This window comes from Myotis daubentonii, chromosome 2, assembly GCF_963259705.1.
Source record: "Myotis daubentonii chromosome 2, mMyoDau2.1, whole genome shotgun sequence".
Lineage (NCBI taxonomy): Eukaryota > Metazoa > Chordata > Mammalia > Chiroptera > Vespertilionidae > Myotis > Myotis daubentonii.
This window is the reverse complement of record NC_081841.1, coordinates 212,917,126-212,941,951: the sequence shown is the minus strand read 5'-3', so window position 1 is coordinate 212,941,951 and position 24,826 is coordinate 212,917,126. Positions and strand designations below refer to the sequence as shown.

Sequence of the window (24,826 nt, the reverse complement as noted above, 5' to 3'; positions counted from 1 at the left end):
GTGCCCTGACCAGAGATCAAACCACAACCCAGGTATGTGACCTAACAGGGATCTGAACCCACAACCTTTTGGTGTAAGGAGGATGCTCCAGCCAACTGAGCCACTTAGGCAGGGCCAGATAACAAATCTTTTCAGCTGTGTGGGCCTTACTGTCTCTGTCACCACTGCTTCACTGTAGTTGTAGAGTGAAAGCAAGCCTCCATAATATATGATTAAGTGTACATTGGCTGTGTACCAATAAGACTTTATTTGCAAAAAGAAGTACTGGGCCAGATTTTTTCTGGGAATTGTAGCTTGTCAGCCATGTTACATCTTATTTTCTGAATTAGGAGGGAGCAGGACCTAGACATCAACCAACTCCCTTCAGTACTTAAATTTCAGTGTTATTAGATTCTTTGCTCGTGGCAGAGGTACCATTTGCCAGAAGATCCTTTCAGGTTCAGCTATCCACACCCACCTGTTATTCAGTTGTGCAGCTAGGCAATTACAATGGGAAAAGTCCCATTAAATGAGATCTAAGCTTCATTTGACCCCAAAGAATGAGGAATGTGACAAACATTTTTCAAAAAGGAAACCTGGGTACGAATTGTATGGCCCCAACGTGAAACGGTTAATATATTCAGTAGCTGAACACAGGAATGGCATGTTCATGGACCATGTGGACAGGACAAAACGCTGAAACCGTTGGCAGAAAGCTAAAGTCAATAGCGAAGGCAAGTGAACACGGCCGGCAGAGCCCAGCAGGGAGGCTGCAGACTGGTGGCCCTTCGTCAGAGGCAGGAGACCCTCGGCCCAGAAGCTCGGAAGCAGCTGTGCCTTCAGGTAGAGACTTTCTATTATTCCCATTGCTTCCAAATGAAGCAGGTTTTTTGAAAAATTAAGTCTAGTTTTTATGTTATGAAGAAGCCACTAGTTTGTTTTAATTACTTGCTTATTTTAAAAGTGTTGAAGAAACTGGTGTTCTTATATGTGGAAATACTTACGTGTTAGCTATTTTAAACTCAAAGAATATTGACTGATTTAAAAATTAACAAATGCGCTTCAATATTTTGAGAGCTTTACTTGGGGAATCTGGAACGATATTATTGCCATTACGTACAATAATTTTCTTTCTGCTCAACTCAAGAGGATTCACAACTGTTGAGTTCCCTTCTACCAGCTTCCTCTCCATAATTATGAACAACACCGGTGACAAATGAGTAATGAACACAAGTATTCCTCTGGATGTCTCAATTTGCATCTTGTGTCGAGTCTGGGGCACAAAATGTGTAGTAAACCTATGTTCTCTATATGGTAATTGTGTGCTTCGATTCATCATCCACACATTGAGGAGAAACTCTACGTCACTTAGATTAAGGCTCATGTTCAATAGCCCTCACCCAGCAGAGTCACACATGTGCTGCTTTCTCTTTTAGGATGGTTCCCTTCACACAAGCAGCTTATTTCATTTGCTTGTTTGCTACAGTCTCCTGTGGTGAGTGGATTATCTACAAGACGTCCAGTTAAGGGTGTGGGAGGGAAGTTAGGAAGGACCGGGCACCACTGGAAAAAGCTACTGAACAGAGAGCTTTGGGGAAGGAGCCAGGCCCTAATAAGTCAGGACATGTCCTTTGCATGCTCAGTATTTCCCAGGTACCTCAGGGCAAGGAGCCCAGGAGTGGGAGTGCCTCTGGGTATGTGTTGGCAGAAACTTCTGTGTGGAAAGGACTCCCTGCAAAGCAGCTCAAAAACAATCAGCCTTCTATCAACATTAGTTAAAAATCAACTCTGTCTGAATGTTCCAGAGTGCCCGGCATTTTAAAGTGCCTGCGTCCAAGCTGAGTATCCTAATAGGTACACAGTACATACTTTGATTCTTATAGGCAACCTGCAAACCATTTCAAAATTGAAAGTTCCTGATTTAAATTCAATTCAGTAAGCCATCCATTTGAATAGCTCTAGTTTCAACAAACCAGTGGTTTTGACCTTATTTCTCTCTCTCTATTCCATGAAATTTTCAGGGAATTAGGATGAGTATGGACACTGTTTCCCATGAATCCTGCTAGAGCGGTGTTTTGTCTGTGCTGCCCTTAGGGGTGGATTTGGAATCAATGTTGACTTAGGATGACGACACCACAGTGCTGTTTACTTATTTCTCAGATGTATGGCTAAGACAAACACCTCTTGGGTAAAGGTTGCATTTCTAAAGAGAGATAATTTCTTCAGGAAGAAGCTATGATTTTCTAAACCACAACTCCCCTCTATCTGTCCCCTCACTCTTCATTGTTCTGAGCCATAATCATCACCACGTACAAATCCACTGATGCTGAGGATTAGAAGCCACAGATGCCCTGGACCATGGCCACCACAATTTTCTCTTTTTGGAAAAAAATTATATATATATTCATGCTAGGAAAATAAAGGTGCAAGTAAGGAAAAAATGAGAAACTACATATTGTCTATAATCTCATCATTCAGAAATGGCTATTTTTAAAGGTGTTTTGTTGAATCTTTCATTTATTTTTCTACACATGTCTACTTACACATTTAACAAAGATGTTATTAATCATAGATATTTCTATTACTCACATTTCCTATTCATAGCTATCTTCTCACATGAGTTCGTATGTCATATTATTTGCATTTTAGTATTCCCCCATTCATGTTATTTTTGTATGCAGGTTTCTGCACACATATTCAGTTATTTTGGTAGAATAACCTTTTAGAAATAAGGTAGAAAGGTGTGGATCTTTTGGAAGGTTTCATGCTCTACATTGTGAAATTCACTTCCAGAAAGGCTATTCTTACTCTGACTTTCTCCCTAGCACATGGGAGGGATCATTTCTCCACTTAGGCTGGCTGGAATATTCATCAGTTGTTCCTCTCCTGGCACCTCCTCACCTCTCTGGAGCAGTCGCCTAACTCATCTCTGGGAAACTGCGGCCTCCCAGGTAGGGTCCATGCGGTTGTGGCTGTGACCCAGGCAGGCCTGACCCAGTAAGTGCACACAGCCGGCGGCCTGAGGTGACCTGCTCAGAGCCACTGCCTGGCAACAACACTATTGTTTGCACTTCTAGAGATAATACTGATTTTTTTTCCCTTCAAACTGGACTTGAGCTATGGGAGCACACAGAGGCCTAGGGTCTGACACGGTCTTGCCATTATGTAGAGCAAAGGCGACACTGAAACAGAGCAATTGTCTGCCAACAAATGGTATTGTGATAGGGTCAGCTGAGCCCCACGCCCAGGTCTGCCTGAATCCAGTGTGATATAACATAACTTTATGTTATGAGATAACTTGTGTAACATTGTTTTACAGGCACTCTAAAATACAATTCATAAAGCCTCTCATCAAGTTGTCATCATCATCATCATCATCAACAACTTGTGAGGATAAATAAGAACACTCACTAGAACTTTCTTTCTGCTTCTCTCCAAAGTTAGTGTATTTCTAGCTGCGTTACCCTCGGCCAACTCACCTGGCAGTTGACAAAGGCTCAGGCCCCGAATGGGGGCTCTCAGCTAACACCACTCATTGTGTGCACCCTTTCTGAGCATTGAGATGGGGAAGGTGGTAGCTTAGTAATTATGAATCAGCCAAAAACACCAGTTGCCTAAGAAGCAGGCCACTCCTGCATACTTGGCACTTGTATTCCCAGAAGCTCCCGCCTAAAGAGATCTCTGCTCTTCCTAAATATAAACCTTACCCAAAGGCAAGTCATCTTCGCCACACCTCTGAGAGGGAGAGAAGCAATTTTGTTAGGTTGGGTGTCATAATAGAGCCCAGGGCTAGAATCCTCAGAGGGTTGGACAGTGCAGAGGAAATTTAAACTTGAGTGTCAATGAAATGCATGTGTCTAAGCTGTCCATTCCCTGAAAGACAATACAAAAATAGACATGGTTAAAGCTGAAGCGTGACTGCTGCCCTAAGCCATGGACAAGGTTGTTACGGGAATATCCTGTGGGTAACGGGCAGTTGACCAGCCAGAGGGAACGCACTACTGGGGTTGGAAAAGCTTATTAAGCAGACTTTGAAGTGGGCCTTTCCAGGAAAACCCAAGAGTATAAGAGTAAAGATAACAACAATAATATGTGGGATGCAGGGTACTTTAGAACTATGAACAATTCCAAACAGAAAACACTTCCAAATATATTCTCAGCTTGGCATATACATGCACTTGCTTAAATTATCTAAAAACAGAGCTTGTAGAAACATAGCCAACACTGCCTTGCCCTCATGCCTAAAGTAATAACTGCCCAATAGCGGTTAATTTGCTTTATTATACTGAGATGAGGAAGAACATTTAATATTGGAGAATAAAAGGGAACAAGACGGGAAGTCAGAAGGGCCGGGTTTAAGTCCCAGACACTTATTAGCCCTGTGGATCATGGATAAGTCGGTGCTGCCCCCAAACCCAGTTACTTAACTGCTTTCTTAAAACAAGAGAAAGTCAGATGCATCTGATCAAGCCTGTCTCCAGCTTCCCCTACAGAACTTTTGTGAGAATCTAGGGGGATGTTTGTTAAGAAAGTGTTTTAAAAAGAGACCATACATCATTATTTTTAAGACATAGTATTTTCGTAGCATGTCAGGCAACAGGGAGAAGCCAAGCTAGGGATGAGTTTTCTTGGCAATAAGTTATGTGCAAATTATTATATGATTTAACAAAAAATCACCCCCCATATTTTTTTCATAAAGAAGTACTCATAAAATGCCTTTGCATCATACCTTGTTCAAATAGTGGCTTTAATATGTTTTATTCTGCCTTTATACTTAAGGTCATGTTGCACAGATCTTTGGGAATTCCATTGGGGAATTAAAAAGCATCAGGACACAGATACATTTCTATTAAAAGCATTATTTGCATTTGTTCCAAATTGATGTGTGTTTTTTCAATGATAATATCACAGGATGCCTACCTCAACTATATGAGAATGTCTTCTTCAGAGGCGGGGATGTGACGGCCATGTACACCCCGAGCGCCCATCACTGCCAGGTCATGTGCACCTTTCACCCTAGGTGTTTGCTATTCAGTTTTCTCCCTGCAAGTTTAACTAACGGCACAGATAAAAGGTAAGAGGTGATATTTCCTTATTGAGGAAGCCAGTCATTTTTCAAAATGGAAGCAATTGTGTGCAAAGTGGTGCAGCATCTCACAGGGGTATGCTTCTCAAATGGGGTTCAAGGAATCACCTAGAGTGGATCTTACAAAAGTAATTTCTTAGGCTGAAGCCCAGACTTACTGAACCAAAGTCTCGTTGGCCTGGAAATCTGCATTTTAAATAAGTGCTGCATTCACTTAAAGTAGTAGAACCTAGTCATTTTCTATCAAAGGTTTATAAGGAAAATGCTTGTGAATCGTCAGGTGAAGCAATTGTTTCAAGAAAGGATTTAATAACAGGTGTACATTTCACCTGCACAAGGACTCATGGTCACAACTGTAGAGAGCACAGTCCTAAGAAAATAGAATGGAAAGCAAGCATTTGTTGAGAATATAATTGAATAAGATCCAGAACTTGTGACCTTGGGAGGGGCCAAGTTTGAATGGTGCTTATAGTAAGACAGTTGGGTCATCTAGGGTACATATGGGGAGTGAATATATATTTTTAACTGGTAATTTGGAAAAGCAAGAGCACTGAAAAAATATGACCTAATAACATTAAAAATGTTAATAGGTCATAAAGTTGCCTAAATACAGCCATAGTTTCATTGTATTTTTCTTTAATTTTGATCAATGTCCAGAATGAATGTATCTTCATCATCCCCATTTCCACATTTATAATACTTTTTAAATCTTCACTCTATTTGAATTTAAAAAAAATAGGAATTAGACAATCATACTTTGAGTCTAAGTGTTAAACTTGTACAGAAAAATCCAGATTTGATGTGAGAGGCATTAACTTTTTAAATACTGTAAAAAGTTGAGGTAGGTTCTATAATCCTTCTGAATAATGAAATTACCATTAAGATTGACATTAAAGATGGAAAAAAGTCTTTCATCAGGTGTGGACTAGAAGGAGTTATAAGCAAGATAAACACCATATGTAGATTCAACTCTCATGACTGACATAATTTCTTTTGTTGTTGTTGTTAATTCTCACCCAAGGTTATTTTTCCTTTGATTTTTTTTAGAGAGACTGGAAGAGATAGAGAAAGACAGGGAGAAATATCGATGTGAGAGAAACACATCGATTGGTTGCCTCCTATACGTGCTCCCACCAGGGCCCGGGTATGCAACCAAGGTACGTGCCCTTGACTAGAATTGAACCCAGGACCCTTTGGTCCACAGGCCTACACTCTATCCACTGAGCCAAACTGGCGAGGGCTATAATTTATTTTTTGTTTAATTTATTTCAGAGAGAGAAAGAGAGAGGGAGAGGGATAGAAACATTAATGATGAGAATCATTGATTGGCTGCCTCCTGCACACCCCCAAGTGGGGATCAAACCTGTAACTGGGTTATGTGTCCTTACCTGGAATCCAACTGTGACCTCCTGAGCCACACAGATGAGGAGGAAATAATTTCTTAAGTAAATGAAAGCATACATAAAAATAATTACTAGATAGGAACATAATTCCCCAAAAGTTTTGGACCTCAGGAACAGCTGTTAACTCTTTAATATGATTGACTTTCTTTACTTAAAAATGTGAATGTAAAGGAAAACAAGGCTGAAGTTAGGTATTACAAATACCATTAAATATTATTGTATTGCCTCTAAGAATGTTCTTCCCAGCAAGTGTCAGGGAAGCTGCCCTGTTTTTCTTATTGCCGACTCTACTTATTAGTGTACAAATATGCTAGACATTTCCTCAATGTGTGTTTATTACTCTACTTCCTAAGTGACGCTGCTTTTAAAAACAGGTTTGGTTGCTTCTTGAAAGACAGTGTTACAGGAGTTCTGCCAAGAGTGCCACGGAGAAGTGCAATTTCTGGACATTCCTTAAAGCAATGTGGTCATCGAATAAGTGGTAAGGTGTGGATTTCTCAGCTCAATTTGCATGAATAATGAGTCTCCCTAAGAGTAGCTTCTGCTTCAAGTCCATATTCCCGCAGATATGTGGAAGGGAGCGCTGAGAAAGATGACAGAGAGGAGCAGTGCTCTGGACGTATCTTCTTGTCTTTAGCCCACACATGCTCAGCGAGCCTCTGTTATTTATGAGGTTAGCACTACAGGGTAAGAGTTGCAGAAAGGAAACACACACCCAGATAGTGGTCATCCCTTGATTCGGATTTAAAGAGAACACAGGGGGGGTCATCCCAGTGGTGCTTCCTGATTCTCACCCAGGGCGATGTTGTCATTTTTCCAGCGGGCATTTGACAATGTTTGGAGACTTTTTTTTTCAGTTGTTACAACTTGGGGATGATGCTATTAGCATCCAGTGAGTAGATATCAGAGATACTGCTCAACATTCCACAGGCACAAGGAAGACCTCCAGCAAAGAGACTCTGCCCCAAATATCAACACTGTGGAGGTTAAGAAGCCCTGCTAACCCCTCACCCTGAAGGGCTGGTTTCTGACATTCTTGCTAAAAATAACACTGCTTAGAAGAAATGTGAGGACTAGGAGGCCAGGAAACTGCAATGCTGATGCTTATTGCTACTAATGTCTTGGGAAACAATTCCCAACCCGATCCTCATAAATTTAAGGCAAATGACCTATAACTCTCACATGACCGATCAGAAAACAAAAAAGTACTGAAAAGATTCTCTTAACTGACAGGTTGGCAGAAACTAAAAGTAATCATGTCGGATCCTTCACCTTTGCTATTCTATGTTTCCTATCTATAGTTGACCTCATAGTTTCAAATTTCAGATGTTTACAAACTTTCCTCCCCGATTAACACCACTCCCTCAGCACACAACATTTTGTGCCTGCAGTTTGTAAAGTAAGCGGCCCTTAGTTATAAACATGGTGGCCTGACTCAGCCAATAGGAGGAGTACATTTCCTAATTTATAAGCTCACATTTATATCTTAATATAATTTAGTGTACATTATACAACTAAGCATTATTTTTAATTATGGTATCATAGTGAAATTTAAAGAAAAATAATATTGTGCCTTTTCAATTCTCCTTATTGCCCGCCCGACCCCCGCCATTAGTCTACTCACAGTTACCTTTGTTTATGTTACCTTTTAACTCTCCCCAAATAACTTTTAAAAAAAATAAAGTGAAAAATGATTCCAGGCACATGAAGATTCTAAACTCAGGACCAATTTTAGTTTAAACCATTTAGAAGTAGGTTTATAGCTTTAAACTAACCATAAAGAAAAGTTTTGGTCTGGAAGTATCCCATCCCAAGCCTTAGCCTGTTTCTTTTCTCATGTGCAGCAGAATTGTAAGGTATTCTATTTCTACAATCTGCAAACTCCTGTGTGTGTGAAGCACCGTGAATAGTCCACGGTTCTGCCCACCTCAATATATTGTTTTTCTAATCCTTTGCGTGTTTTCTGTCATTCCCACCATTAAGTCTAGTTTTAGGACTTTTTCAACCTTACCTCTTAGGAGTGGAACAATACATATAATAGATATTTTTTCTTTAAGGAAAAACAGAACCTAACTCATAAATTTGGTTCACTGTCTGTAAAAAAAAATTATCTATCTTTTGTTTTATATAAGATACATTTTAATTGGAAGGGTGGTTAAGTGGAATTTAAGAAAATTAAAAGCAAGGAGGGAAATGGTTTCACTATGCTTGTAAAGAACTCTCCACATTTTATGATAATGATGTGACATACAGATGTCAATCACAGGGCTTACAGATGCAATTTGCAACCAGACAGGAGTATTTGAAAAGCAAGGGATAGGCAAAGAGATAAGATGCTCCTTCACTCAACGCAAGAGGTCAAGGCTTTCCTGAGGCACTGCCTAGCACACAGTAGCAGGGCCTCACTGCTACTGCCTCATCTCCCACGGCTCATTGACCATTTCAGGGAAGTATTACCTATCTTGCTGCACACACCTTGCAGTTTTAGAAGGAAAGTAACCCCTCTCTATGCTAGTACTCTAACACATATTGGAATGTGTTTATTTCAAGCAGTTTGATCTTTTAATCATGTAATAAAAATTCAAAATCCCCTAATGAATAGGGCAGTTGCCACAACCAGAATATCACCCTTGAAAACTACACTGTCCAATTTGATGATCTGCTTCTAGAAGGGAAACTGAATTTTCTCTATGCATCTTATTTGTACAGCTTGCCACAGAGACATTTATGAAGGAATTGATATGAGAGGAGCCAATTTTAATGTGTCTAAAGTTGAAAGTGTTGAAGAATGCCAAAAAATGTGCACCAATAACATTCACTGCAAATTTTTCACCTACGCCAAGCAAACATTTCACAGTGTGGAGTACCGGTGAGCAAAATTCAGTGTTTGTTCTTTACCAGAGTGATTTTATGATTGAACTAGAGGCCCAATGCATGAAATTCCTGCACTCGGGGGAGAGGAGGTCCTTCAACCCGGCCTGTGTCCTCTTGCAGTTAGGGAGCCCTCGGGGGATGTCTGACCACTGGCTTAGACTCACTCCCCTGGGGAGCGGGCTGGCAATCGGACACCCTTAGTGATGCCGTGGAGGTGGGAGAGGCTCCTGCCACTGCTGCTGCCCTCACCAGCTGTGAGCCCGGCTCAAGGCTTCTGGCTGAATGGTGCTCCCACTATGGGAGCACACTGACCACCAGGGAGCAGCTCCTGCATTGAGCGTCTGCCCCCTCGTGGTCAGTGCACATCATAGTGACCAGTCGTTCCATCGTTCAGTTGGTTTGCATATTAGCTTTTTATTATATAGGATTGCATGCTTCTTAACCTTTTTTATTTTCCAACTGAAAACTAAACAGGGCTTTTAGACCTAAGCACTCTCCTTATACACTTACTTTTGGTGTCATTTTTCCCTGAAGAGAGTAATTTTCATTTGGTTCACAGATAGCCGTGCTTGTGGAATGAAGGTTCAGTAGAAAATGTCTTATAGAATAAGGTCTCTCACCCCATTCTCACCTTAACCTTTCTTCTGCAGAGGAGGAAGATGTCTATTTCATTAGCAGTCATTGTTTAGATTGTTTTGTTTATTTTTCACAAACCATGGAGCATTTCAACATGAAATGGATGGCTGTGTGGACCTTGCAGTGTAGGAAGCAAAGTAACCTATTTCTCCACCTTCAGGAACAGCTGCCTATTAAAGCACAGTTCAACTGGAACACCGACCAGTATAAAGGTGCTGAAAAACGTGGCATCTGGATTCTCCCTGAAGTCCTGTGCACTCTCAGAAATTGGTAATCCCATGGCTACTCTTTCACTAAGTAATTGTAGTAGGCAGAATAAGAGCTCTCCAAATGAATTCACAACCTATGATTATGTGACCTGATAGGGCAAAAGGGGCTTTGTAGATGTGACTAAGTTCAGGACTTAGACATTGGAAATGAATCTGGATTATGTGGATGGGCCCAGTGAAGTGACAAGCTTCCTTATAAGAGAAATAGGGAGGCAGAAGGATCAGTCAGAGAGAAGAAAGAGAGATTTGAAGTTGGAGGAAGGGTCCATGAGCCAAGGAATGCAGTGGCCTCTAAAAGGACAAGGCTAGGGAAGCCCTGACAACATGCTGATTGTAGCTCTGTAAGACCCATTTCAGACTTCTCCTCTCCAGAACTGTGAGATAATAGATGTGTTGTTCTAAATCACTAAGCTGATAGTCATCTGTTACAGCAACAATGGGAGGCTAGTGCAATGATACGTCAGAGAAAGCTAGAGGGTCATTTCTTGGTGGTGTCCATTGTCTATTCAAGTGACTCTAGCATAAGGAATCCATGAAACCCTGTGGTTTCAGATATACAAGTAATTTCAATTTGAATTATTCAGGAAATTGCCATGACATTCTACCTTATTTAGCCTATCATGGTGGAAATGATAAGTTGTGATTGAAATCAAATCATTGATAGCCAATCCTACAAAGTATCCAGTGACAACTCTGTGCCAAGCCTTGTGGTGGGTGCTGGGCTAGGACCCCTCCAGGAAAGATTGGGAAGTCAGCAACAATGCATTTCTCTTCTTTTTTTTAAAATATATTTTATTGATTTTTTACAGAGAGGAAGGGAGAGGGATAGAGAGTTAGAAACATCGATGAGAGAGAAACACCGATTAGCTGCCTCCTGCACACCCCCTACTGGGGATGTGCCTGCAACCTAGGTACATGCCCTTGACCGGAATCGAACCCAGGACCCTTCAGTCCGCAGGCCGATGCTCTATCCACTGAGCCAAACCAGTCAGGGCTCATTTCTCTTCTTATTTGTTCCTTCTCTTCTCCAGAACCACCCTCCCCTCTCCCCTGATGTGTACCAGATCTATTGGTTCAAATGGTACTGATTTTTAATTTTTAATAGGAATATCTTTTCCTGTTTCTTCAAGAGTAATATTTTAATATAGTATATATTTTTCATAGTTTTTAGAATTTGATATATAATTTACATAATATAAATTTAACCCTGTTAAGATCTATGATTCAGTGGTTTTCACTGTATTCACAAAATTGTTCAACACTGACCACTATGCAGTCCCAGAACATTTTCATTATCCCCGAAGAAGCACTGATTCCAATAGCAGTCATTCTCCATTCAGGGTGTGACTGGAAATTTATATTGCCACTTCAAAAGAGGATAACCAGGAGGGTAAAGTATCTAGAAGTGATGGGCAATTTAAAAACTGGTTAAAGGAGTAAGCTAAAGATATCTCACCTGGAAAAGAGCCAGATGACTGTCTTAATTTTTTCTGTGTTTTAATGATTGCCATTGGGAAAGGGATTAGTTTAATTTGTGCGGTTTTTTAAGAGAGATCTAGGTAAATGATATCATGAAGAAAATAAGAAAAGTTTCTAATACTAAGAGTGGTTCAGAAAGAAATGGCGTTTGTCATTAGGTAGTGAGCTCCTTATCAATGTAAATGTCTAAGTAAAACTTAGACAATTTGTTGGGGATACCTTTGAAAGGATGTAATAATAGCATGGATGATCCATAAGTTCTCTCCCAGCTTCGAGAGTCTATTAAAGATTTCAATAGTTGAGGTCTAATTTCCGAGCCTGCCTCTTTGAAGATAATTATGTTATGAAGGGTACGCTCTCCTGATCTAATTTAGTGCATTTAAATTAAATGTTTTTTTCTCTCCAATAATTGCTATCATTGTTATTTAACTTCTATAAGTTTAATAGAATTTATGTGCTATCAAACTGAGTACAATAATATAAACACAAAATGTAATTCAAAATAAGATTAAATAAGAATAATGAAAGTGGATTTTCTTCTGTTCTAATTTCATTGGGCACATGGCATTTTTGTTAGCTAACTGATACTTTTCTTTCTTTTTTTTTTTTTAAATGTGTTTTTATTGATTTCAGAGAGGAAGGAAGAGGGAAAGAGAGAGAGAAACATTAATGATGAGAGACAATCATTGATCGGCTGCTTCCTGCATGCCCCCTACTGGAGATTGAACCGACAACCTGGGCATGTGCCCTCATAGAGAATGGAACCTTGACCTCCTGGTTCATGAGTTGACATCAACCACTAGACCACACTGGCAGGGGCTGATATTTTTCTTAATCTGTTTTTATTAAAATCTTTTGCACAGTACTCAAGACAATATAACACAAAACCTCATGTTTCAAAGGCCTGGAATTCAGGGTCAAGGTAATATAAAGAAAATATGAACCAATGCTGAGTAACCTATATATTTTGCATTGGTTAGAATAGAGCTAGGAGCATAGGTTGAGCTATTTTATTTCTCTGACATAGGAATCTGTCTTATATGAGAGTTAGACCAATTTTCCCTTCTTCCAAATGGCAAACAAGGTTGGGGAGATGTTGACATTTTTTTACTTAAGATGTTTAGTGCTGTGAATAGCCATAATTTCCTTAGTTGTGATGACCAAGTTCATGTACATTTAGCGTTGCATCATTTCCTGAGTAGCGCCTTCCCTCTGTGAGTTCACAGGCTGCCACATGAACATGTTCCAACATACGGCATTTTCGGATGTGGACGTTGCCAGAGTCATCACTCCAGATGCTTTTGTCTGTCGAACCATTTGCACCTATCACCCCAACTGCCTCTTCTTCACTTTCTATACCAATGCCTGGAATGTAGAATCGCAAAGGTGAGTTGGAATGTGTAGCGTTTGCTGCTGCCCAGTCATCGCTTTTATTTTATAGTTTTGAGTTTTTAAAAGTTTGGTTCATTGCCCTCAGCATGCTGGACACCCAGCACTGAAGTAGATACTTTTCTGCGAGGCGCAAATTAGTTAGGAGATTAGCAGACTTCTGTACCCACCTCCTCTCACTCATCATACCATGGAGTCCAGGGACCAGCCACGGAAAAAGAAGGATGGGATCCCTTTCTTACTGATCTTATTGTTTTGTATCAGCTTAATGTTTTGTATCGCTCACCGGGAGCATAGTCTTCAAACACCTCATTCTAACTCCTCTGTTTCAGAAACCAGAGCCCTGCTTATCCTGACCAAGGTTCTGGTTGACCTGTTTACCCTCAGATAACCCACCCTTTTCTTTGTATACAATAGGAAGCTAAGAGAACAGTATCTAGGCCTGACCGGTATGGCTCACTGGGTTGGGCATTGTGCGTCCAGGGCACTAATGATTGCGGGTTCAATTCCCAGTCAGGGCACGTGCTGAGTTGTGGGCTCAATCCCCAGTGGGGGACGTGCGGGAGGCAGCCAATTGATGTTCTGCTCTCACATCGATGTTTCTCTTTTTTAAAAAATAAAAAAAGTATCTAGTTATATAATAGTGTCAGCAGCATAAATGCCCAGAATGTGTTCTTTGTTCTCTCTTTTTCAACCAGTTCTGCAGTCTGAATTAGTTTGAAGAGACTTTCTTAGAAGAATAAAATTGGCAAGGTGCTGTTTTTTTAATTGGGTGCGATTTTCTTTCCCTTGCATTTTTTTTTTTAATAGAAATGTGTGTTTACTTAAGACTTCCAAAAGTGGGACACCAAGTTCCCCGACTCCTCAGGAAGACACCGTGTCTGGATATAGCCTTCTAACCTGCAAACGAACTTTGCCTGGTAATGTTTCAGTCATCTTACATATAATGTGACCGATTTTATTGTCTTCAAGTAACAGTGATGAAACAATCCTCAGTGTACCTGAAACTTGGTGTAAATGTGGTTTATTGCTTTTTGCATTTTATACCTTCTTATGTTTATATTCACCACAGAGCCCTGCCATTCAAAAATTTATGCAGGAGTTGATTTTGGAGGGGAAGAATTGAGTGTGTCCCTCGTTAAAGGAGCCAAAGGTTGCCAGGAGACCTGTACGAAGATGGTGCGCTGTCAGTTTTTCACGTACTCTTTACTCCCAGAAGACTGTCAAGGAGACAAGTTAGTGAGAGTTTATTTTTCCAAGATAGTCGGCAAGACAATTGCATGAAATGTCCCCATCTGTGTGGGCTTACCCTTTGTTCTGATCATTTCATGCAGGTGTAAGTGTTCCTTACGATTATCTTTGGATGGTTCTCCGACTAGAATCACATATGGGATGCAAGCAAGCTCTGGCTATTCTTTGAGGTTGTGTCGAAGTGGGGATAGCTCCGGTGAGTGCACCCATTTTCCCATCGAGCTGTGAAGGGCCGTCCGCGTTGTCCTCATAGCGTGCAGAGCCTTAATCTGATGGAATTCTGTATCTTTCTCTCTGGGCTGAGGAGGACTCCCACTCACCTCTGATTCCAGCCTTTAACTTCAACACCCTCTTTCCAGTATGCACGACAAAACCCAGTGGACGCATCGTAGGAGGAACCAATTCCTCTTGGGGAGAGTGGCCCTGGCAGGTCAGCCTTCACGTGAAGTTGCCAGCCCAGAGCCACGTGTGTGGAGGGTCCATCATTGGAGACCGGTGGGTCCTCACTGCTGCCCATTGCTTTGATGGGTAAGTTTTGGCTTCTTGTTATCCAGGGTCCTATCTTGCTTTTTTGTTTTGAAAGAGTCTCTAATTGATTTCTCAATCATCATGTCAGTTTCCGAATGGAAGATTATTCTTATTTAATAAAAAAATATTTTAAAGCAGAGAAGATATTAGAAATGTTGAACAAGTAGTAGGAGCTGAGCACTGACCAGTCTGAACCATGAGACCAAAGTGAGGTGTGATTGCAGTCTTCTTCAAAGACGGTTTTTTCAGGCCCATGGATTCACAGATGTACTAAATAATATTAATAGTAAGTAGAAAAACAAAAATGCAATAGTTTGTTACCCTATTTTAAGAAATATATTCTGATACACTATTTCTTACGTTATCAGGCAAATAGTAGACTTGACAGGATTTTAAAGTTTTAAAACACTTAGACTTTGTTGTTAGAAGAGGGCTTGACTCCCAGCTCTGCCACTTGGCAGAGGTATGACTGGCAATGGGGAATTGTAATTCTCTCTTACTTTCTTTTTTCTACCTGTAAAATATGAATAACAATAGTGTCTAATTCATAAGGTTACTGGAAGGATTGAGTGACACACTTGAAATGCCTAGAAGATAAAGTTACTCAAATATAAGCTCTGAATAAAAAAGTGTACAAAGGACAAAGCATGTGAATGAGCAAAAGAGATACTAGTAGCCCTAAAATAAAAGGCTCTTGATATCTTTCAAAAAGTGTTATTGTTTTCATAGAATTCCACACCCCACCTCCCTTCCCCATTATAAAATTACTGTGAGCCCGGCTGGTGTGGTTCAGTTGGTTGAGCGTTGCCCATGCACCAATCCGTCACTGAATGATTCCTGGTCAGGGCACATGCGGGTTCGACCCCTTGTAGGGGACATGCAAGAGGTAGCCGATTCATGTTTCTTTCTTTTTGTAAAAAAATATATTTTTACTGATTTCAGAGAGGGAGAGAGGGAGAACCATTGATGAAGACAGAATCATTGATTGGCTACTTCCTGCACGCCCCCTACTGGGGATCAGGTCCACAGCCCCGGGCATGTGCCCTTCCCTGGAATTGAAACCGGGTCCCTTTAGTCCATAGGCCAACACTCTATCCACTGAGTCAAACCAGCTAGGGCCGATTGATGTTTTTTATGGATGTTTCTATCTCTTTCCCTCTTACTCTCTCTCTCTCTCTCTAATCAATAAAAACATATTCAAAAAAATTTTTAAAAAAGTTACTGTGAACCAGGGTTCAGGATACTGCTGCTGAAATATAACAGGCTCCCGCAGTCCCCACAGCAGCATGAGTCTCAGGTAGGGCTCTACTCCCAGGGCGTTGCTAGGGGAAGGCTGCTGGCCTGGCTGGAAAGATTCTGTAAACAGAAGTAGTTGTTCCCCTTTTTACTAAATTAACCCAATTTGGGACCAAGAATTTTCATCCTTTCTTTTTTTTCCAGCTTTATTGAGACATAATTGACAAGTAACATTGTGTAAATTTAAGGTGTACAGTATCATGATTTATGTATATAACACATTATCACCTCACATAGTTACAATTTTTTGTGAGTGATGAGACCTTTTAAGATTTATTCTTAGTAATTTTCAAGTATATAATACAGTGCTGTTAACCAATACAGTATAGTCACCTTGCTGTACATTACATTCCCAGATTTTATTTGTCCTATAACTGAAAGTTTGTACCCTTTGACCTACCCCTCCCTTAACCCCTCAGGCAACCACCAATCTGCTCTGTCTCTCTGAGTTAAGGATTTTAGATTCCACATGTAAGTGAGATCACACAGTATTTGTCTTTCTCTGTATGATTTATATCACTTAGTGTGATGCCCTCAAGTTTCAGCCATGTGGTTGCAAATGGCAGGATGCCCTTCTTTTTAAGGCTGAATAATTTGCTGTATACACCACATGTTCTTTATCCACTCATCTGTGGATGGACACTTAGGTTGTTGACATTTCTTGGCTGTTGAAAATAATGCTGCAGTGAACACAGAGGTGCAGATGTCTCTGAGAGATGGCGATTTTGTTTCCTTCTGATACATACCCAGAAGTGGGATTGCTGGACCATACGGTTCCATTTCTATTTTCTTGTGGAACCTCAGAGTGTTTTTCATAGTAGCTGCACCAGTTTACGTCAAGAATTTTCATTTTGAAGGCTCAGTGTTGTGTCTGTCTATAAGAGCTAGAGTTTTTGTGCATGTCTTGCACCACTCATAATAAAAATTGCCATATCTTTACACAAAGTAAGACTGCTATAATAATTTTAGGTTTACTTTGTATATGTTCAGATTTAAAGAATTGATTTAAGTGTTCATACTTCCCAAAATAAAATAGATAGATTGTGAATGGCACTGAAGTCCTGCTTCATTTGCCCTCTTACAGGGGCTTGTGAAACTCAGCCTGCCTCCCCGGCAGCTCTGAGTGTCCCTGAGCAGTTGCTCTCAGGACTGTGAGCTGACCAGGACTTTCCATGATCAACTCCTGTCGTGTCTCCCGACCAGTTTCTCCCAGAATGGGACAGTAACTTTCACTCACGCCAACATGAAATCATTACAGAAATGTGTGTTTTCAGTGTTATTAACTAAATCTTCAAAGATCCAGGATTGCTTTGTGGGCCATGATAAATAGCCAGAGGGGGGGTTGGGTAAGTAGAAACACGTCACATGTAGCATTCTCTTCCTAGTTTTTTGTTGTGTTTTTGTTTTTGTTAAAGGAAAAGGGAAGGAAAAAAGACCAGTAGCCACTACCAGCCTTTCTAGTTTCAAACAGATGTTTATTTTTCTCCCCTAGGCTCACCTTTGCGGATATTTGGCGCATTTATGGAGGCATTTTAGATTTGAAAGAGATTACATATGAAACACCTTTCTCACAGATAAAAGAGATTATTGTTCACCACAATTATAGCATCTCAGAAAATACTAATGATATTGCCTTGATAAAGCTCAAGGCTCCTTTGAATTATACTGGTACGTAGTGCACTCAAGGAGACATCCAGTTGAATGGCATTGGTTTACGTTTTCACATCGATTTGAGTGAGAGGGCAGAATCTCCAGAGACTATCCTCATTTTCTGGTTGGTGGAGTTGGGGAAAAGGTGAAGCTTGCCAGGGAAGATAAGACCTGTGGCTTGACATAAAAGTCTCCTCTATGTAGGGAGCAAAAAATGTTCATTAGTTCCCACAGGTAGGGATACAACTGCTCAGACATTATGGAAATAATAGACATAGCAGTGTCTTTGCCATCTGGGAAGCATGGCTTCCTTTGATGAGGGGAGAAGAATTAGCATTGCTCTGGGCTGAGGCTTATTGAGTCTAGGGGGGCAAGTGGGGAATTAATAAATTTCCAGGTGTATCTTGAGCAGAGGAGAAACTGCTGGAGGAGGCAGCTCTGGGAAGTCAGTCCACGGTTGTGGGAGGTGCTGCCTTTCAGGTACAAGCAATGCCGCACAGTTGCTGAAGGTGTGCTGTGTCCATGAGCAATTCCGCAACCTTGAGCAAGTTGCTTTTACTTCTAAGCACCTCAGTTTTCTCATTTATGAAATGGGCATGATAATTACCCCATGGTACTGTTAGAATAATTAAGTCAGCTCATAAGTTAAAGCATTTAACTTGGTGCCTGAAACAGTGTTAGACACTCTATTCCCATTAAAAGTATCATATACGGAATAAGAGGCAGAACTTTTAAATGCTTTTGACTGTAAATTTGAATTCTGAGGTTCTTCATTTAATACAGAAAATTTAGTAAGGAAAATGTCCTGTGAAAATGACTTTGATGGTGAGAAATTTTCTTGAATCATTGACCTTAGAAATTGAGCAGGACAAAAAAGGGTTATTCTTCATAGTGCTACTCCATAGTAAGAGAATATGGGGGAAAGAGTGTACTTTTAAAGTATCTATATCTTTAACTAAACTCTAATTTTAAAATTACTTTTCAGAATTCCAAAAGCCAATATGCCTCCCTGCCAAACATGATAGAAATACAATTTATACCAACTGTTGGATAACGGGATGGGGCTACACAAAGGAACGAGGTACAGTGTGACATTTTAAATATTGTTCCTAAAGCAAGTCTCATATGTTAAAGCACAGGGCATGTATCAGTTCCATCTGCGCCTAAAATTATATCCAAACTCATGGTCTTTCCAATTGATTGATTCTCAAGTATTTGTTCAGTGGCTCTTGAGAAGATGTATTTTTGCCTGGACCTGGAAGAATTAATCAGATAAACTTTTGAGCACCTTACTCTATAACAGCGGTTCTCAACCTGTGGGTCGTGACCTCTTTGGGGGTCGAACGACCCTTTCACAGGGGTCGTCTAAGACCATCGGAAAAAACATATATAATTACACTAGAGGCCCGGTGCACAAAAATTTGTGCACTCGGGGGGAAGGGGGGTCCTTCAGCCCGGCCTGTGCCCTCTCGCAGTCTGGGACCCCTTGGGAGATAACGACCTGCTGGCTTAGGCCTGCTCCCAGGTGGCAGAGGGCAGGCTCAATCCCTAGGTGCAGTCCCTGCTCGGGCTCAGAACAGGGCTGATTGGAGAGTTGAGACGCTGCCCCCTGTCATGCACAGAGCAGGGCAGATGGGGAGGTTGTGATGCCACCCTCAGTCACGCTCAGGGTAGGGCCGATTGGGGGGTTGGGGCACCGCCCCCTGTCACACTCAAGGCAGGGTCGATGGGGAGGTTGCGGCGCCACCCCCTGTCACTCACAGAACAGGGCCCATCAGGGGGGTTGGGGCTCCGTACCCTATCATGCACAGAGCAGGGTAGGTCAGGGGGTTGGGGAGCTCCCCCCTGTCATGCACAGAGCAGGGCCGATCAGGGGGTTGAGGAGCTCCCCACTGTCACTCACAGAGTAGGGCCGATAGGGTAGTTGGGGCACCACCCCCTGTCACACACAGAGCAGGGCAGATCAGGGGGTTGGGGCACTGCACCCTGTCACACTCAGGGCAGGGCCGATGGGGGAGGTTATGGCTCTACTCCGTCACACACAGAACAGGGCCTGTGGTGGGGGGGGAGGGGTTGGGTCGCTGCACCCTGTCACACACAGAGCAGGGCCGATCAGGGGATTGGGGCACCACACCCTGTCACACACAGAGCTGTAGGGTGATCAGGGGGTTGGGGAGCTCCCCCCTATCAGGCACAGAGCAGGGCTGATCAGGAGGTTGGGGCGCTTTCCCCTGTCACGAACAGAGCAGGGTGGATAGGGAGGTTGTGGCTCCACCCCCTGTCACACACAGAGCTGCAGGGTGATCAGGGGGTTTGGGCACTGCCCCCTGTCACGCTGATCCCGGTGCTGGGAGGCCTCACAGCTCCGCTGATCCCGGTGCTGGGAGGCATATTACCCTTTTACTATATAGGATAGAGGCCTGGTGCACGGGTGGGGGCCGGCTGGTTTGCCCTGAAGGGTGTCCTGGATCAGGGTGGGGGTCCCCACTGGGGTACCTGGCCAGCCTGGATGAGGGGATGATGGCTGTTTGCAGCTGGTCACACCCCCTTCAGGGTGGGGGTCCCCACTGGGGTGCCTGGCCAGTCTGGGTGAGGGGCTGAGGGCTGTTTTCAGGCTGGCAGGTGACTGAAGCTCCCAACAGCTCCTTTTCTTCTTCTTCTTTTTTTTTTATTTTGGGCCAGCTTTAGCTCTGAGGCTTGGCTCCAGCTCTCAGGCCTCAGCTGCTGAAAGTAGGTATCTGGTTTGTTTGAGTTCTATAATCGAAACACTGTTTCAACTCCAGCTCTGAGATCCCGGCTGGCTGAAAGCAGGTTTCTGGGGTTTTGTTTAGCTCCTATATTTGTAACAATGTTTCAAACTGCAAGCTCAGAGGCCGGCAAGGCAGGCGGGGAACGTTGGAGTCCTCCGTCACTGAAGCAAGCAAGCCTCATGTTCACTTCAAGCTGCCTGGCTGCCAGCCGCCATCTTGGCTGGCAGTTAATTTGCATATTGCCCTGATTAGCCAATGGGAAGGGTAGAGGAGGTATGGCTAATTACCATGTTTCTCTTTTATTAGATTGGATATTGTTTTTGTGATTAATCACTATGCTTTAATTATGTTCAATTTGTAACAATGAAAATACATCCTGCATATCAGATATTTATATTAAGATTCATAACAGTAGCAAAATTAAAGTTATGAAGTAGCACCAAAAATAATTTCATGGTTGGGGGTCACCACAGCATGAGGAACAGTATTAAAGGGTCGCAGCATTAGGAAGGTTGAGAACCACTGCTCTATAATGAAGATCATTTGTTTGACTTCACATAAAGGATTGGTCCCACAAAGGACTAACAATCCCACTGAAGCCCATCCTGCTAGTAGTATTAATAATGTTCCTATCTCCCAATGACACTGTTTCCTCTTGATATGCATGACCAGGGATCTAGGCAGGCACACCATCTCTCTGAATGGTAGGCTTTTAATCTATTTTTTTATGCATCTCTCCTGCAATCTTGATAAAGCCTATGGACCACTTTCAGAGTGATGTTTTTAAATGCTTAGATAAAAACATATAGGATTACAAAAGCAAGCAATGAAATTGCGAGACAGTTATCAAAAGTACTTTTTAAAAGATGTAACATAGTCACACATGTGTTTCTTTATTAATATATTAAATAGCGAGTTGTTCTAATAACTACCACAATTTGAAATTGTGATGAGCACAAATGATCATTTCAGTTATCTGTCGCAAGTGCAATGTGACGGGAACATTTTTGCAATTTGGAGTGATGGGAAAGGCAGAGGTACGGCTAATACTCCTGAGAGAGTTGCCTACACTCATAATTGAAGGGAGTGTTAGACTTCAGTTAGAGGTTGGTGGAAAGAAGAATGTATTTTTCCCCAATCCAAGTTTATGGACAATGTGAATTCTTTCTATGGTCCCTAGGTTAAGAACACCAGCTTATGAATACTTGGGGCATTTCAATTGCTCTTGAAAATTTCAGGAAGCCAGTCATTCTTTCCTTCCAAAATGATGTTCCTGATAGATGTAATAAGGAACACTATATATAATCACTTTTTGTAAAAAGAGGTAGCTTGCTAAGCTCTCTCCATCTTTCCTAATTTAGTCCTTCATTCAACTAATTCAAATTTTTCAGATTTTTGACTAGTCAAGATAGGAAGATTTAAAAGTAACTTTAACTGGACACTGGTAGAAAATATCCTATCTAATAAAGAGGGGATATGCAAATTGACTGCCATGCAATCACAAAGATGGCGGTGCCCACAGTGGAGGCTGGGTTTCTGTAACACAAGATGGCTGCACCCACAGCAGAGGCCAAGTTCCTATAACGAGTCTTAATGACCAATCAGCAGGAACGTGAGGCTGCGAGGTGCTGGGCCAGGGCAGTGGACTTGAGGCTGTGCCCCCTGCCCAGGGGGGCTTGACAGGGGACCTCATGGCTTGCCCCCAACCCCTGGGGGACCTCAGGCTGCTCCCTCCACCCAGCGGGGCTTGAAGGGGGACCTGAGGCTGCGCCCCCCACCTGGAGGGGCTTGATGGGGGACCGACCTCAAGATGTGCCAAAACCTCCCCTGGCCCAGACTGGGGGTCCTCAGGCCATGCCCCCCCGCCCTGGTGCTGGGCCAGGGGACCTCAAGGTGCACCCCTGCCCTGGTGCTGGGCCGGGGGACCTCAGACTGCACTGCCCGCCCTGGCGTAGGGCTGAGGGACCTCAGGCCATGCCCCCCACCCCAGCATCAGGCTGGGAGACCTGAGGGTGTGCTGGGGGACCTGAGGTTGCACCCCCCACCCAGCAGGGCTTGACAAGAGTGGGACCAGCCAAGATTGGATCTCACCCAATGGGGGTGGGGCCAGCTGGGTCTGGGTCTCATGTGATTTTGAAGCGCCAAGGGTGGGCAGGGACTTGACTTGACTTTGGTTCCCACGGCGCGCCCCAGACTCTGACAGGAGGAAGATTTTCATATACATTTTATTAATTTTCTTTCATCTCTGACACTTTTATTATAGAGAAGGGGCAAATAGCAATATTAAAATATTGCCTCTAATTAATCCCCTTTTAATGGGCACGAATTTTGCGCACTGGGCCACGAGTTTGTAAATAAACTGTTCTTCATAGAAAATGCTGACTTGCTTTTACTTGAAGAACAAAATGCGCCTCTATTGCCAGAGATTTGGTTTATTTTTTTAGTTATATATTTAAAGATTATCATTTTTAATATATAAAACAAAACTACAAGGTAAGAGCTTCAGGTTTTTGGATTGTAGGCAAGAGGAGGGAATTTCTGAGAAACTTCTATTGGATGAGAGAATGGCAGAGAATATGGAAGCAAAATCTCTGGTTAGTCTTGCATCTGGAGTTGTTCTAACACAGCATCAGAGGCCAATAAAGGGTACAGTCCCCCTTCTCTTTCTGTGTGTGTGTGTGTGTGTGTGTGTGTGTGTGTGTGTGCTGTAACTCTCCCTTCTCACCTTTAATATGTCTATCCAAAGGAATGGCCGTAATGCAAAGCTCATCATTCTGATTGATTTGCTTTAAGACTTCATTCTTATTTTCACATTTATTGTATTTCCTCCTTCTGAAGTTATATATTGGTTACTTCATAGGTGAAGTCCAAAATATCCTTCAAAAGGCAAATATTCCTTTGGTTACAAATGAAGAATGCCAGAAAAGATATAGAGATTATGCAATAACCAAACAGATGATCTGTGCTGGCCTTAAAGAAGGGGGAAAAGATGCTTGTAAGGTAATGTCTTCTGTTATAATAATTATGCAAACTTGAGAAAATCCATTTCAAAATATATTTTCTAATAGAATATGTCATTATAGTTTTTTAAATCAGAGTTAAATGAAATGATCTTATAATTTCATACATAACCTCTAAAATTATATATATATAATTTATATAACATATGTTACAATCTGTGCAGGAACATGCTATATTTAAAGGAGAACAATTGTACGTACAATAATTGTACTAAAATGTAAGAATATTAAGCTTATTTTTAAAAATGTTTTTATTGCTTTCAGAAAGAGGAAGGGAGAGGGAGAGAGGGATAGAAGCATCAATGATGAGAGATAATCACTGATTGGCTGAATATTAGGCTTATTTGACAGTGGAATGAAGATGTCAACATTTCTTCATTGGAAATACATTATTGAATTGCATAATTTTCACCACATTCAACAGCTAATGAGCCATATGAGATGCCTGAAAATCTATAAGAAATCAGACTTGTGTGGTGTGTGTGGTGTGACTACAGAATGTTAAAGGCACGTTTGTCATAACCTTCTCTCATCTTCTTTTTCTGCCCACTGTGACACAGGGAGATTCAGGTGGCCCTTTGGTTTGTAAACACCATGGAATATGGCAGTTGGTTGGCATCACCAGTTGGGGTGAAGGCTGTGGCCGCAGGGAACAACCAGGTGTCTACACCAAAGTTGCTGAGTATGTGGACTGGATTTTAGAAAAAACACAGGGAAGTGAGTGATGGACAGTCTCTGATGAAGTCACCGGCGTGAGGAAGCTACTTAGAGGTGGAGAGGAGCCCAGTCTGAAGTGTAAGTTTTGCAACGTGGGTTTCATTCAAACACTGAGCCTTGGGGCTCTGACCTGCAGAACCATGAGAGTGGTATCTACCTCGAGTGGTATCTACCTCGCGTCCCTGCCATGGGGATAAAAAGTGACACAGCATACAATGGGGATAAGGCTGATGGCTCACAGAGGCATGGTTCCAGTATTTGCTAATCCCACAAAAAATGGAGATAACACCTGAATGTCTCCACAGTTGTTCAGTGTGAAATAAAATGGTGAAAGAGTGTGATTAAAGAGTGTTTTTTCTGCGATTGTGAAACAGAACCAAAGAAAACAGTTCAGAATCTAGCACAATGCACGGTGCCATTCTAACTTCCCTGCTTGTCTGGAACTCAGTATATCTCAGAGATAACAATTTTATGTGCATCACCCACGGGGTCGTTAACC

General features: G+C 42.0%; 1 protein-coding gene across 1 annotated transcript; it reads left to right on the top strand.

Moving 5' to 3' along the window:
* The first annotated feature begins 689 nt into the window (after positions 1-689).
* LOC132228719 (plasma kallikrein-like) lies at positions 690-24,826 on the top strand. Its single transcript, XM_059685625.1, is given in 16 exon segments — positions 690-822; positions 1,416-1,474; positions 4,891-5,053; positions 6,843-6,949; positions 9,178-9,337; positions 10,139-10,248; positions 12,953-13,112; positions 13,926-14,035; positions 14,188-14,350; positions 14,450-14,562; positions 14,726-14,894; positions 17,683-17,858; positions 18,826-18,921; positions 23,451-23,590; positions 24,171-24,329; positions 24,331-24,826. Coding segments are annotated over 15 exon segments (1,920 nt in total). The 5' UTR covers positions 690-822; position 1,416; the 3' UTR covers positions 24,367-24,826.